Consider the following 11,708-nt stretch of genomic DNA (forward strand, 5'->3'; position numbering starts at 1 on the left):
AATGGCAAGGGATCAGTGAGGCAAAGAAGGTAAACCATACTAAGTTACTTAGAAGATTTGGCATTTCTCCGTTTTCCTCCTGCTACCCCAAAATCTACATCAGGTCTGCTGGAAGAATAAAAATCTGCTTTTTTTTCTGCATTTCATAATGACCGTTTCTGTGCTATCTGGATCTTCTCTTTCCCTCTCACATAAGCTGGCGCGACCAGAAGAGCTTTAGCTCTGAGGTAGCCTCCACGACTTCCACTGCCCCCTCTCCCTCCTGCCCTCCAGTAGGAATATTTCTCTGAAGTAAACAACAAACAAAAGATGTTTACCATGTGTCCATTTGGGTATCACTCCGTAGATGATTAGCTGTAGAGAAACAAGAAGAAGTTACACACAGAGCTCTTCAGAATTACACTTCCCACAACTGGTATGAAGGAGCAGGCAGCGAGCACGTTTACCAATACTCCCACATAAGCCTCGTTCTTCTCTTCCCATATAAATGTGATTGTCAAGTGTTTCCAGTATACAGCCGATATAAAGACGCTCTGGTTTATTCAGGCTCTGTTTAATATAAAATCTCACATGGACACATGTTTACATACTCTCATTAATCATATTAACTTGAAATTTTACGTGTGGTAAGCTAGTAATTGTTATATAAACCATTTATTGCTTTGCAACTGAAGACGTGATTACCAGCTGCAGGGCTGTTCCCGGGTGGGAAGGGGAGGAGGAGAAGCGGGCACACGAGGCTTGCTCCAGTAGAGAAAGTAAAGAACATGAGAAAGGCAGCTGGCCCCCCGGCCAGGTACTGAGACTATATTCATTAGTAACTACAGCAGCACAGTCTGCTCTCGACGTGGGGCAGGGCCCCGGCTGCCCGCGCTGTGCAGTCCATGGGCACCAGCTGGGTGAAGCCTGCGGCACCGATGGGACCCGTGGCCGCACTCGGAGTCAAGAGGGCTCTGGAGAGAGGCTGGCCGCCGGGTACCAAGCACCTGGTCACCAGCCTGCGACAGGGAAGTCAGCACTTTCTGCAGCCAGATCAGCCCAGCTCCACACGGGAACATCCCAGGCAGCATTATTCTTTCAGAAAATCAACATCCTGTCAAGCCAGAGAGTTGAGCGCCAGCCTTAAATTATGAGTTCCCCAAAGAGGCGACTCAACATTAACAAACTTGCCCCAGGAGAGAGACAAGGAGCGTGCATATGCTATAGCAGCCCTCGGAATCAGCTACAAAAAGAGCAAAGTGATGTCAAACACGCTGCCAGGAAAACCCTGCATCTCGGCTCGCTGTGCCAGCGGGGTACAGTCAGCAACAGAGCAAACATGGAAACCTCACAACCTCTCTCTTCTTTTCAGAGGCATCAAGAAGAAACTTAAATGTATACAAAACGCAGATGCCACATCTTTTTTTTTATATTCTTGCCTATAATATGAAGGTAAGCCTATCTACATGGATTAGCTGGTGACTAGTGTGAGCAGCTAAACCATGGGTTTTAACAGCTCAGTAGGGGGCTGGGGTTACAGAACCCTGCCCGCTGCCCTCCGGACCATTCACACAGGGCTCTGGCTTGTATCTGGATTCAGGCAGCTACGGATGCACAAGGGCAGGCCATTCATACCAGCCTCAAAGGGGCTGTCTGTCTGGCAGGGGACGCAGCGCTGCTCCAAGCTGCTCTGTTGTCCCCTTGTTCTCGGATGGGAAACAAAGCCGTGCAGAAATACCCGCATCCTTAGCCATGAAAATCAGCCAGTGATTCTAGTGTTGGGACCTTTGTCATCTGAAAAAGAGGGAAACGACCTTCTGCCTAAATCATGCTAAAGGTTCATAAAAACCAGAAATCCTTGGGAAAGATAAGGGGAAAAATTGAAAAGAAAGAAATGACATGATGTTTTACTGACTCTCGTATTATTGGCCACATGCTCAGAGCTTGGATTATCGTTACAAAGAAACTTTTCCTATGAAATCTTTGTACTGCAGGCAATCTAACAAGCAGAAAAGACTGTCAGAAAGAAAGTTTAATCCTATTTAATCTATTGCAGTAAGGGACTCATTTACTGCTTCTCCATCATTATCAGATCAAGGTCATTATCAGATCAACTGTTTTCCTTAGAAGTCTTGAATCTTTAAAAATTAAAGATATTTCCTTCCTCCAGGCCCTGTCCCACTACTTTGACAACACTGGCAAGACTTCTGTGGAAAAAAGGGCTTTCTACTATACGAGTTCTGACACTTTGCAAAAGCTATAGTTCAAAAAAAACATTAAAAGCTAAAGGGGGGGAGTGGTTTTGCCTTTTTTTTTTCTTTACACTGAAAACAGATATTGTCTTATATCCCCTATCCTGCAGATAACCCCAGGACCCAGTTTGTGAGACTGTTTTTTGCTATTTTATTTCAGGATGCTGCTGTTAGAACAGGATCCACAGTGCTTTTGTTTGTTTATGGGCACCTCTAACCCATGATCAACAGAGAGGCTCAAAGTCTTTTTCTAGCAAAGAAGTCCACCGTGAACAGCCACATCTCCTTCCCCTTAAAAAAGGGAAGAGAAAGAAAAGGCAAGCAGCTAGCGACAGCAAAGTGTATATCGTGGCTGATTCAAATTACTTACTCAGCTTTTGTGCTTTTCATTTTTAAAAGCACTTAGCCCTTAATGTGTTTGCCTCTTGGCTGACAGAATTTCATTCCTTCTTTCAAAAGCCCGCACATGCCACTCCCAAGGGATTCAGTGGAAGCGGGGCATGCACGGCTGCCAAAAGTAACCCATGGACAAGAAGAGCAAGTAGGAGAAACCACTTTCTCACAGCCTCAGTGAGTGCTCCAGGCTGTGCTGCCACTGTGGGCATTAAAATGAGAAGGCAGAAACAAATTCAGGGCTGCCTCTGACCTTCGGGTTAGACCAGAATGTTTAACACCAGCAATAGTCTAATAAACTCAAAAAGCAAATCATCCTGCATTTTTCTATGTGCTTCATGCTGGTTTTCTAGCCAGCTTTATCAACTGCCTTTGACCGGAAGGGAAATGCTGTCTTTCAAAATAAAAATCAGATGACTGAGCATAATTTTTTTTTCTTTTGCTAGAAAAAAGAGTCATAATCCTGCCACACCCACCTTCGGCTCCCAGGGATAAGTCATCTTCAAAACTTCCTCCATTTCTCACCAGCATGCCTGAAAATGTACAGTTAGCAGTTCAACAACTAGAATACTGCAGTGTTTTCTTTCCAACAGCTTAACTAAAGATATTAGAAAGACACTGCAGTTGATACAACAGGATATAACCAGACTATATTTACAATCCCTGCATTACTAATACGCTAAAAACGCACTAAGAAGTGAGAAGTTACATTTCAGAACATAGAAAAATTATTTTGAAAGAGAACAACTACAACACTGCTTTAGTTTTGTGCTCGGAAACATTGCCGAGTCAACCTGCAAGTTAATTGCAAGTGGGAACCTGAAGGTACCACCCAGCACTTCTGTGCCTTCTGCTGCTACATCATCTACCCCCCAGACATCTTACCAGGGGGATCCAGAGCCTGGCTCCAGCTTAGGCATTCCCCTCTCTCTCCCTCTACCACATTAAGAGTTGAAGCGAAGACTCCAGGCACAGCAAGTAATTCCTCTGCACCCTGTCACTACCTGCACATTCTCGCTGTACTTTGAACTTTAGTATTCGGACCTGCTCAGATAGTAAAATTTCCAGGTGTGGCAACCAGAGTTATTAGAGGCAGAGACTGCCTAATGCTCGCCAGCTCGGAGAAGAAATTACAACCTCCCCATTCTGCACATTTTGGGGGGGGGGGGGGGGGGTTAGGGCTTACTAAACTCTCCAGAAATACTTATTCAGGATCTTTTCCCCCTTCTCCAGTTCTCAGGCACAACTGCTTCACAGTGAGAATAACAGCAGCGACGACTAGGCTGTGGTTTGTGCCGCTGCTAAAGAGCCGAGGTCTCAGGTGAAGGTCCACGAAAGCACAGTTCCCAGCAAAAGAGATTCCAGTAGGTAAAGCCTTTCCTTACCCTTCAACAGAGGATTGCTTTGCTCATCCAGAGAGGCTCCCAGAGGCGTTCTGAAACCACAGAAGAGATTAATACTACTTTAAAAACTTGCTGCTTCATGTCCTTCCTTCCAGCGTGTAACAAGCTTGTGATAGCAGCAGTTGTCCCTCCCTCCGCCCCCAGAAAGCACAAACATCTGAGGACTGGCAGTAACTTCCTAAACAATCCCCAGCCCTCTGAACAAATACGCCTTGTAGGGAAAAACAACAAAACAGGTTAATAATAACTGCAACGCTCAGACACCAGTCAGTGGCAAAGCTTTGGGGTCAGCAGCCATCTCTCGAGGAAAATCATGGGTTTCTCGGCAAAACACCCAGAAAAAATGATCGTCGGTTTTTGAATGAGCTAATTAAATCTCATTTATATGACACAAACTGTTGCCATTTTTCTACACATTTAAAACTTCTTGGAGAGAGGGCTGAAAAGCTGTATTTGGTGATCAGGAACAAGACAAAAATCTTGACAGCTATGTTAGCTGTCACTTGCCAGTTCTGCTACTTTATAGACTCTTTGCATTGGCTCTTATTTGGATGATCCCTCCTATTGCTGCTCCCTGAAGGGCAGGGGATTTGCTGAACCTCACGGTGCCCAAAAGGAGCAGCAGCAACCGCACAAATGACGGGTCCAGTCCCTCTCTGGGTTCACGCTCCGGTTGTTGACACTAGCTGGATGTTTCCACATCTTGTCTCCGAGACCCGCTTAACCAAAGGCCCGACACTATTAAGCAGCGCAGCATTAACTCTCAAAGCCCAAAACAAATTCAGAAATACGAAACTCATAAAGAAGGGGAAAGCAGATGATTTACGTGCCTATATTATGTACGTTTCATCTGGGTTTTTAATTAGACAAACACGTTAACCTGCCCAAAGACCTGAAAGTAAACAGTGCTCTGATACATTATTTGTTTTAGTGCCGGGGCCAAATTAAGCAAGGAAAGTTTGCATCTGCTTTCTAACAGGCCTTATACTTCACAACCTTATTTTTCTCCCCCCTCTGAAAAGAGTTCACTCTTTCCACGTGTGGCCCGCTGATAGGGAGCAAGCTCACTTCGATGCATTTTTTGCGAAGCGAAGCAAAGCCCCGCTGCGGTGAGACGCCAAGGCAAACAGCCAGAGCATCCAGGTGCACCAGCGTGTTTCAGGTGACCCGACAGACTCTGCTGAGGCTCAGATCTCCTGGGTTTCTGCATGTCTGTCCTGTCAGGGTTTGAAAAACTTAGGGCATATTGTCTAAACCTGTCACGCTACAACAAGCCTTCTGTTCTGAGGTAATAACTATGCCGGTTGTTTACTCTCTGGCTTTGATGGGTGCGCTCCCATCCTTCTCCCTCTCCTTCCCGGTAGCTACTTCCACAGCTCTGCCTTTTCGATGCAGAAACTTGCTGGCAGTGACTTTGACAGCCAAGGTCAGTGCTGCACGCACCGGCTGGCAGAAAACGGTACAAGCAACCACCGAAGCTGGCACTTCCTTTCAGAGATTAAGCCCCTCACCTCTACGGCATGTTAGCAGCTACCAGAAAAGCAGCCCTGTCAACCACCCATCTGCTGCCCTGCTTGCACTGCTGCACACAGGCACAGCTGCCTCTGAAAAACTTGCGTTTAAGAACTAGACACAATACGAGTTGAAATAAGGGAGAAGTATCCACACAAAAATCCTCTTGGACAACAGCACAGACAGCTCTGCCTTTCTGTGCCAGGCTGTTTTTCACCAGCAAGGCCCACGAGCCAGCTTGGCTGGCGCTGCCTCAGAGCAGCTCTGCGCTCTCGGGAAGCTTAGGGCTGGGGGACCTTTCCACTCGCTGGGCCCTCAGGACGACGTCTCCCTGCCAGAGGTGCATCACAGCAGGTCCCCAGCACGTCCCGGCAGCCTCCACACGGCCGCTGGCGAGGAGCAGCGCGGGGAGGCCAACAGCAAGCGGAGGGCAGCCAGAGCAAAGAGCAAGTAAGCAGGCGCGTGCCTGGATCAAGGGATCCTATGGTTTTCCATTTGCATTCACTCAGTTATTATTGTGTTTTAACATATATGGCAATAACTTATCTCAATATCGGTCTGCAAAAGAACTGAATGAACTCTGATGCCCACACTGCCACGGGACATGGGTACTGAGCAGGTAAGAGGACCGTATGCAGCCTCAAGGCTTCCTCTCATTCCAGAGGCTGGTTTGCTCAGCTACCAGTTGTGGTAGGGTGGTCTTCAGGAATGGGACAAGGGTTTTGCACTGTGCTGTGAAATTGTTTAAAACTCAGTTTTTAAAGCCTTAACTGGGCAGGAGCCATGTTTATTTTAAAACTTGAAGCAAAAAAAATCTCTTCTTTCTGAGGCATTTCAAGAACTCGCTTCCTGCATATCTACAGGAGATGGCTCCTAAATACCTCCCGCATCCCCTGTATTACTGGCAGAGTTTAAATATACTCAATCAAAATAATACACGTCACCATAGAGTTGACAAAAATGTCTTCTTTTCTACCAGTATAACACAAACACTTGTGTTTCCTGTCTTAGCTTTACAAGAGTTAAAACTAAAAACCTTTGTAGGCTTTCTTATTACTTCAAAATGCCTTTTCAAAGTACCAGGGAGAGAGCAAAGGATATCCTTGTCAAAGGCATGCGATTCCCAAAACATGAATGAACCAGAAACTTTCGGTAACTTCTGACATTTCTTAAGCCTCCATACTTCTTATCACAGTGTGATACATACGTGCTTTTTTTTTGGCTTTAGTGTTGATTGTTTGGGGTTTTTTTTAAACAAAAAACATGTGTCTACCAAGTTAAATAGCATGGGATATTAGGAACCCTCCTCTCTCCTCCAAAGCAGATGTGAAACAGAGATGCCAAGTAATAAGAGCCCCAAACCGCTAACGTGAATATCAAGGGACAGCTAGTAATTCTTTTTATCTATATTATAACACTATCGATGCTTTTGGAAACAAACAAAGGAGATCTTATAAGCAGATCTATTTATGCAGTGGGTTCATATTAAGTTTTTTTGTACTGCTGCCAACTCAAACCAGAAAATGAGATTTTGAAAGTGCCAATTTTCTGCTGATGTACATTTCACAAAAGCTTATAGAAACTGAGACAAAATGGGGAGGATTGCTTTTAGAAAATACGTAACAGAGAAAATGCTTTATTTTAGTAACTGAATGTTCACTTGTAGTAACGGTTATATTTTTGCAACAGAGCTAACTTGTAAGAATGAGGTTGTGCAATGGACCAGAAACAGAATCTCAGTCTGCATATGTTGCCCACACTTTGTAGCAATCAAAGCTCCATAGCAAAAACAATGTTATTAAACAAATAAGAATTTTGAGGGACAACAATTGTAAATTTCACAACAACTGTTGGTTTTAAGTATTCTTTTTTAAACAACGTGCTGTAGTATCTGTAGGGCTAGTCTGTCATCTGTTACGCTGCCCTCTTTTCCTATCTACTTTCTTATGAAGAGACAATCAGTTCAGGGTTTCTATACATAGTCACGTTACAACAGTGCAAGTTGACTTATCATGTTACTGCACATGCTAGCTACTGCTCGCATGTATATTAGATATAAAAAAAATGAAACCATTCTGCAGTTTTAACACACAAGGTACTGCGCACTACTGCAGGCAGCTGGGATCGCACCTCCCAGCTATGCATGCACTCTGCACGTTACAGAGTCAGAACACTTTGGTTTAAGAGATCTTTAAAAAAAATGCAAATTTTATCCTTCTGCGGAGAACACAAGATTCTTCTGAAAAGATTTACAACAGTAAATAGCTATACTTTAAAATACTTCTGTGGAAGGCCCACAATGGGTTTCACAAACATGCATTAACTAAATTTGCATCTCCATATTAGCAAAAGGGTAAACTCGTACTGTTTTTCCTTATGTGTAAAATATGGAAATAGAGTGTAAAATAAGATTCCCATAATTTGGGAATCAACTGCCAGAGATGCAAACACATTCCACAGAAGCATTTGGTGCCAGTTTTAACAACAGATAGTTACCAGAGCACAGGAATAAAACTGCAAGCTTTGCGTTATTACTCAAGATTTGTGAGCATCTATTAGATGTTCACATTGTCAGTTTGCAGTTTTGTGCTATTCCTTCAAATCTGTACAGAAATGGCAAGGATCACAGGCCAGGGAAGGTTCTAGACAGAAATCCTGCAGATAAGGAGAGAAGTGGCACTGCAGCATTAGTAAGAATTTCTCCCTCAGGTGCCTCTTCCCCTTCCACTCCTCCATTTTTTGCCATCCCTGCTCAAAAAATACTTCTAATAAAGCACTGAATTCATAACACTTATTTTTAAGGATATACTTTGCTAGACCAACAGGACACCAGATTTCAGGTAAAGTCAGAAAAATCTTCTCCCACTCTGGCATTCTGGAAGAAAGGCCTGTCAGGTCTGAACATCGTTATTTTAGGGATACAGTATGATTTCAAGTCTCTAGCTGCCAACACCCCCTCCAAGGCACAGCCTGTAGATATCCAAAGCAAACTATACCGAGGACCCCGTAGCTATAAAGCAATCCACACTTCAGTTATGGGAGTAAGCTCAGCTCAAAAGATCGCAAAGGCACAGCTAATCTCAGACGTACATTTTCATCTTAACGTAGCTGCTCTCAAAAGGAGAAGGAAACCAGAAGTATCAAGTAGGGGAGGTCTTGAAATGTCATTGTTAACCACTGGAAAGCTAATTGTTAGCTTCTCCCCATCCGCTCTGGCTCCAAGGGCTGCTAGGATTGAATGGAGAAAAAGATGGGACAAAACCAGCTGCTACTGGATGTAGCATTTACACTTTTATGTGACTGAGAATGAAGAAAAAGTAATGCCGCCAGCCTGTTCCAAACACCGAGGAAGTATTTTGTAATAGTAACAGAACCATGGAATATATATACCACGTTGCAAGTTAAGGATGTCAGTCCGTATGGCAGACATGGGGAGAGACTTGGATAAATCAAGTTAGTCTAAATTGTGCCATCGCTATTTAAGACCCCTAAGCACAGAGGCCATTGCCGTGTGAGCTCTGTTTCTTTAAATCTGCAGCAAAAACCAGGCAAGGCAACAGGAGGCTTTAAACTGGAGCCCCTCAGTGAGAAACGGAGCAGCTGCCAAAATATTGCTGCCTTCCTTACCCTAAACTGAGTTCCTCCCCAGTGGCTGAAAGTCTTCAGCCTCATTACATGAGACACCAAGGAGAGAAAAGGTGCCAAAAGCCAGCTCTTCTCTAGCTACAGGTACATACACTGCTGCTCCCCTCGTAACCCCGACTGGAGGTGTAGCCCGTAGAAGCCCGAAGGGTACTTGTACTCCGGGAAGGGCCCCGGCAGCGCCGGTGACCAGCACCGCCCCAGAGCGCAGCGATGCCCAACGCCAGCCCACGGGAGAGGACGCCGCCGAGATTTCCTCCCCTCCGCCACCTGCGAACTGCCGGGCCCGCCACCCCGCGTGGGCCACCGTGGGGCCGCGGGCTCCAGCCCCGCAGCCGCAGCGACCCGCCGGCGGCCGCCGCGGCCGGAGCGGGACGGCAGGGGCAGCTCGGCGGGAGCACCCACCTGCAGTCCTTCAGCCATATCGCGATCTTCTCGTTGGGAACGCTGTGGCCTTTGGGGCAGAGCGAGAGAAAAACTGACCGTCAGTCACGGCCCGTCCGTCAGGGGCGGCCCATCGCGGCCCTCCGAGGCCGGCCCCGCTGCGGCCCGCGGGGGTCCCGGGGGTCCCAGGGGCCCGCGGGCTGCGGCCCCGGCACTGACCTGCTTCTGCGGCCAGCGGCAGCTCTCCGCCGGCGAGATCCTCCTCCTCCTCCTCTTCCTCCTCTTCTTCCTCCTCCTCCTCCTCCTCCTCCTCGCCGCGGGCCAGCGCCGCTGCCGCTGCCGAGAAATCCTCCGCTTCCGACGCCTGCCAGGAGTCCCGGCTCTTGGCCCAGGCCTTCCTCTTCTGGGTCGCCCCTTGCCACTCCTCCGCCGCCGCGGGCTCCTCCATCGGGGCTGCGGCGCCGGCGGGGGCTTCACGCCGGGAGGCGAGTGCCGGAGAGAGCCAGCCTGCCGGGGGAAGGGAAGGGAAGGAAGGGAAGCGAAGGGAAGGGGAGCCGTGCCGCCCGTCCAGGGGCCGCGGCCGGGGACGGGCCGCCGGGGGGCGCGGGACCGCCGTCCGCGCAGCCCCGCGGGAGCGCCGCCGCCCCGCCCCGCGCTCACACCCCCCCACCCCACCCCACCCCACCCCACCCCACCCGCGATCACACCCCGGCCCGCCCCCAGACCCACTCACCGCCGCCCCGCGGCTTCCCCCGGCCGGCCGCTCCCGGCCCCGCAGGTGCCGGCCCCGCCGCCGGCAGCGCCCCCCCCCGGGCCCGCCCGGCTCCCGCCGCCAGCCCGGGACGGCAGCGGGAGGGCAGGGGGCTGGGCTAGGGTCGGCCCGGCCCGGTGCCGCTGCCCGCGGGTACTCACATATCGCGCCGCGGGGAGGCGGCGGAGGCTGCGCCCGCCCGGGCTGCGGACGGCGGCGGCGGCTGTGACTTCCTCATACCGCTGCGGGGAGAAAACTCGGCGGCCACGTGATGGCAGCGGGGCCGGCGGCAGCTCGCCTCCTGCCGGGGCCGCCGCGCCGCCCCGCGCCGCCCGGGCCGGCCCGCGGCCGCGGCGAAGCCGCCTCGGGGCAGGGGTGCGGGGGTCGGGGGTTCGGGCCGGGCGGCGCTGGGGCAGCGCGGCCGGGGAGGCGGCGGGAGGGCTGCGGTCCCCAGGGAGGGCACCCTGCCCCGCCCGCGCTGGCGTGAAGGCTGGGCCTGGCCGGGCTCAGCGGCGCGCCTCGGCCTGGGCCGGGCCGGCCCGCCGCGGGCATGCGAGGGATGTTTCCAAACCAAAACACACGCAGAGCAGGCAGAAGAGTATTCGTGACGCTTTTTCTTCGGGGAACGGGAGCGCTGGGAAGAGGGAAGGCACGAGAAGACAAGTAGCTTGGCTGGGCGCGCACCACTTTCTGTCTCGTTTTCAGGGGTGCGAAATCAGGTTAGCCTCTGCTCGGCCACGGGCAGACGTCTGCAGGGACACCGCAGTACCAAGCAGCGTCTCTTAACGTCTCAGGTGCACTTGAAGCCTTTATCTTCTGTTTCACGGTGTACTCAAGCGACCAGAATAAACTGAAAACCCAGCAAAAGATGAGTCCCCGTGTCTGGGAAGGACGTGTAGTACAAAAGGCCGCTTTGACTGTCAGGGACGGAGAGCTGTTTCTCAACCGCTCTCTCCTGCTTGCTCGCTGAGATGCCGGCCGAGGTCTCTGCAGCGAGCGCCCTGCACCGGGCAGCCTGCCTTGGCTGCCCCTGACCTGCCGGTGGCCGTGGCTGGGCCAGCCCCTGCGGGCGTACCAGGCCAGTCCGTGCCTGCCCTGGGGAGCGGGAGCCCACGGCTTCCCCGCGCAGGTTCGGCCTGCCGCCTCGACTGAACCCTGCGTGCCGGGCAAGCTCGCCCCCAGCCATGGCGCCTGGGAGAAATAAGCTTTTTAAAAAGGTCTTTTACAGCATCTTCAGGAAAAGGTGCTGAATTACTAAGCACAAACAGCAAAAAGGACCAGAGTCCTCTGGCGGTTTAGCTGGCATTGGCAGGCAGGCACACGAGATGGATACTTTTTGTTTAAAGGCAAATCTGCCTATGGAAGTACCAGGTTAATGGTGCTCAGTAAACA

At 50.0% G+C, this 11,708-nt stretch overlaps 1 protein-coding gene across 2 annotated transcripts in view; it reads right to left on the reverse strand.

The window, feature by feature from the left end:
* The window catches only part of ITPRID2 (ITPR interacting domain containing 2), a 43,342-nt gene extending 32,689 nt beyond the window's left edge, over positions 1-10,653 (reverse strand). Inside the window, exons 1-6 of one of the 2 annotated variants that reach the window (XM_075511444.1) lie at positions 10,478-10,653; positions 9,785-10,072; positions 9,587-9,635; positions 4,010-4,059; positions 3,101-3,157; positions 318-354 (exon numbers count right to left, since the gene is read on the reverse strand). In XM_075511444.1, coding sequence (XP_075367559.1) covers positions 318-354; positions 3,101-3,157; positions 4,010-4,059; positions 9,587-9,635; positions 9,785-10,013 — 422 coding nt within the window. In that variant the 5' untranslated portion in view covers positions 10,014-10,072; positions 10,478-10,653. Of the gene's footprint in view, positions 1-317; positions 355-3,100; positions 3,158-4,009; positions 4,060-9,586; positions 9,636-9,784; positions 10,073-10,298; positions 10,433-10,477 lie in introns of those variants that run through there. The other variant, XM_075511445.1, reaches the window with a different exon arrangement.
* Positions 10,654-11,708: the final 1,055 nt, after the last annotated feature.

Source organism: Mycteria americana, chromosome 9, assembly GCF_035582795.1.
Source record: "Mycteria americana isolate JAX WOST 10 ecotype Jacksonville Zoo and Gardens chromosome 9, USCA_MyAme_1.0, whole genome shotgun sequence".
In the NCBI taxonomy this organism is placed as follows: Eukaryota; Metazoa; Chordata; class Aves; order Ciconiiformes; family Ciconiidae; genus Mycteria; species Mycteria americana.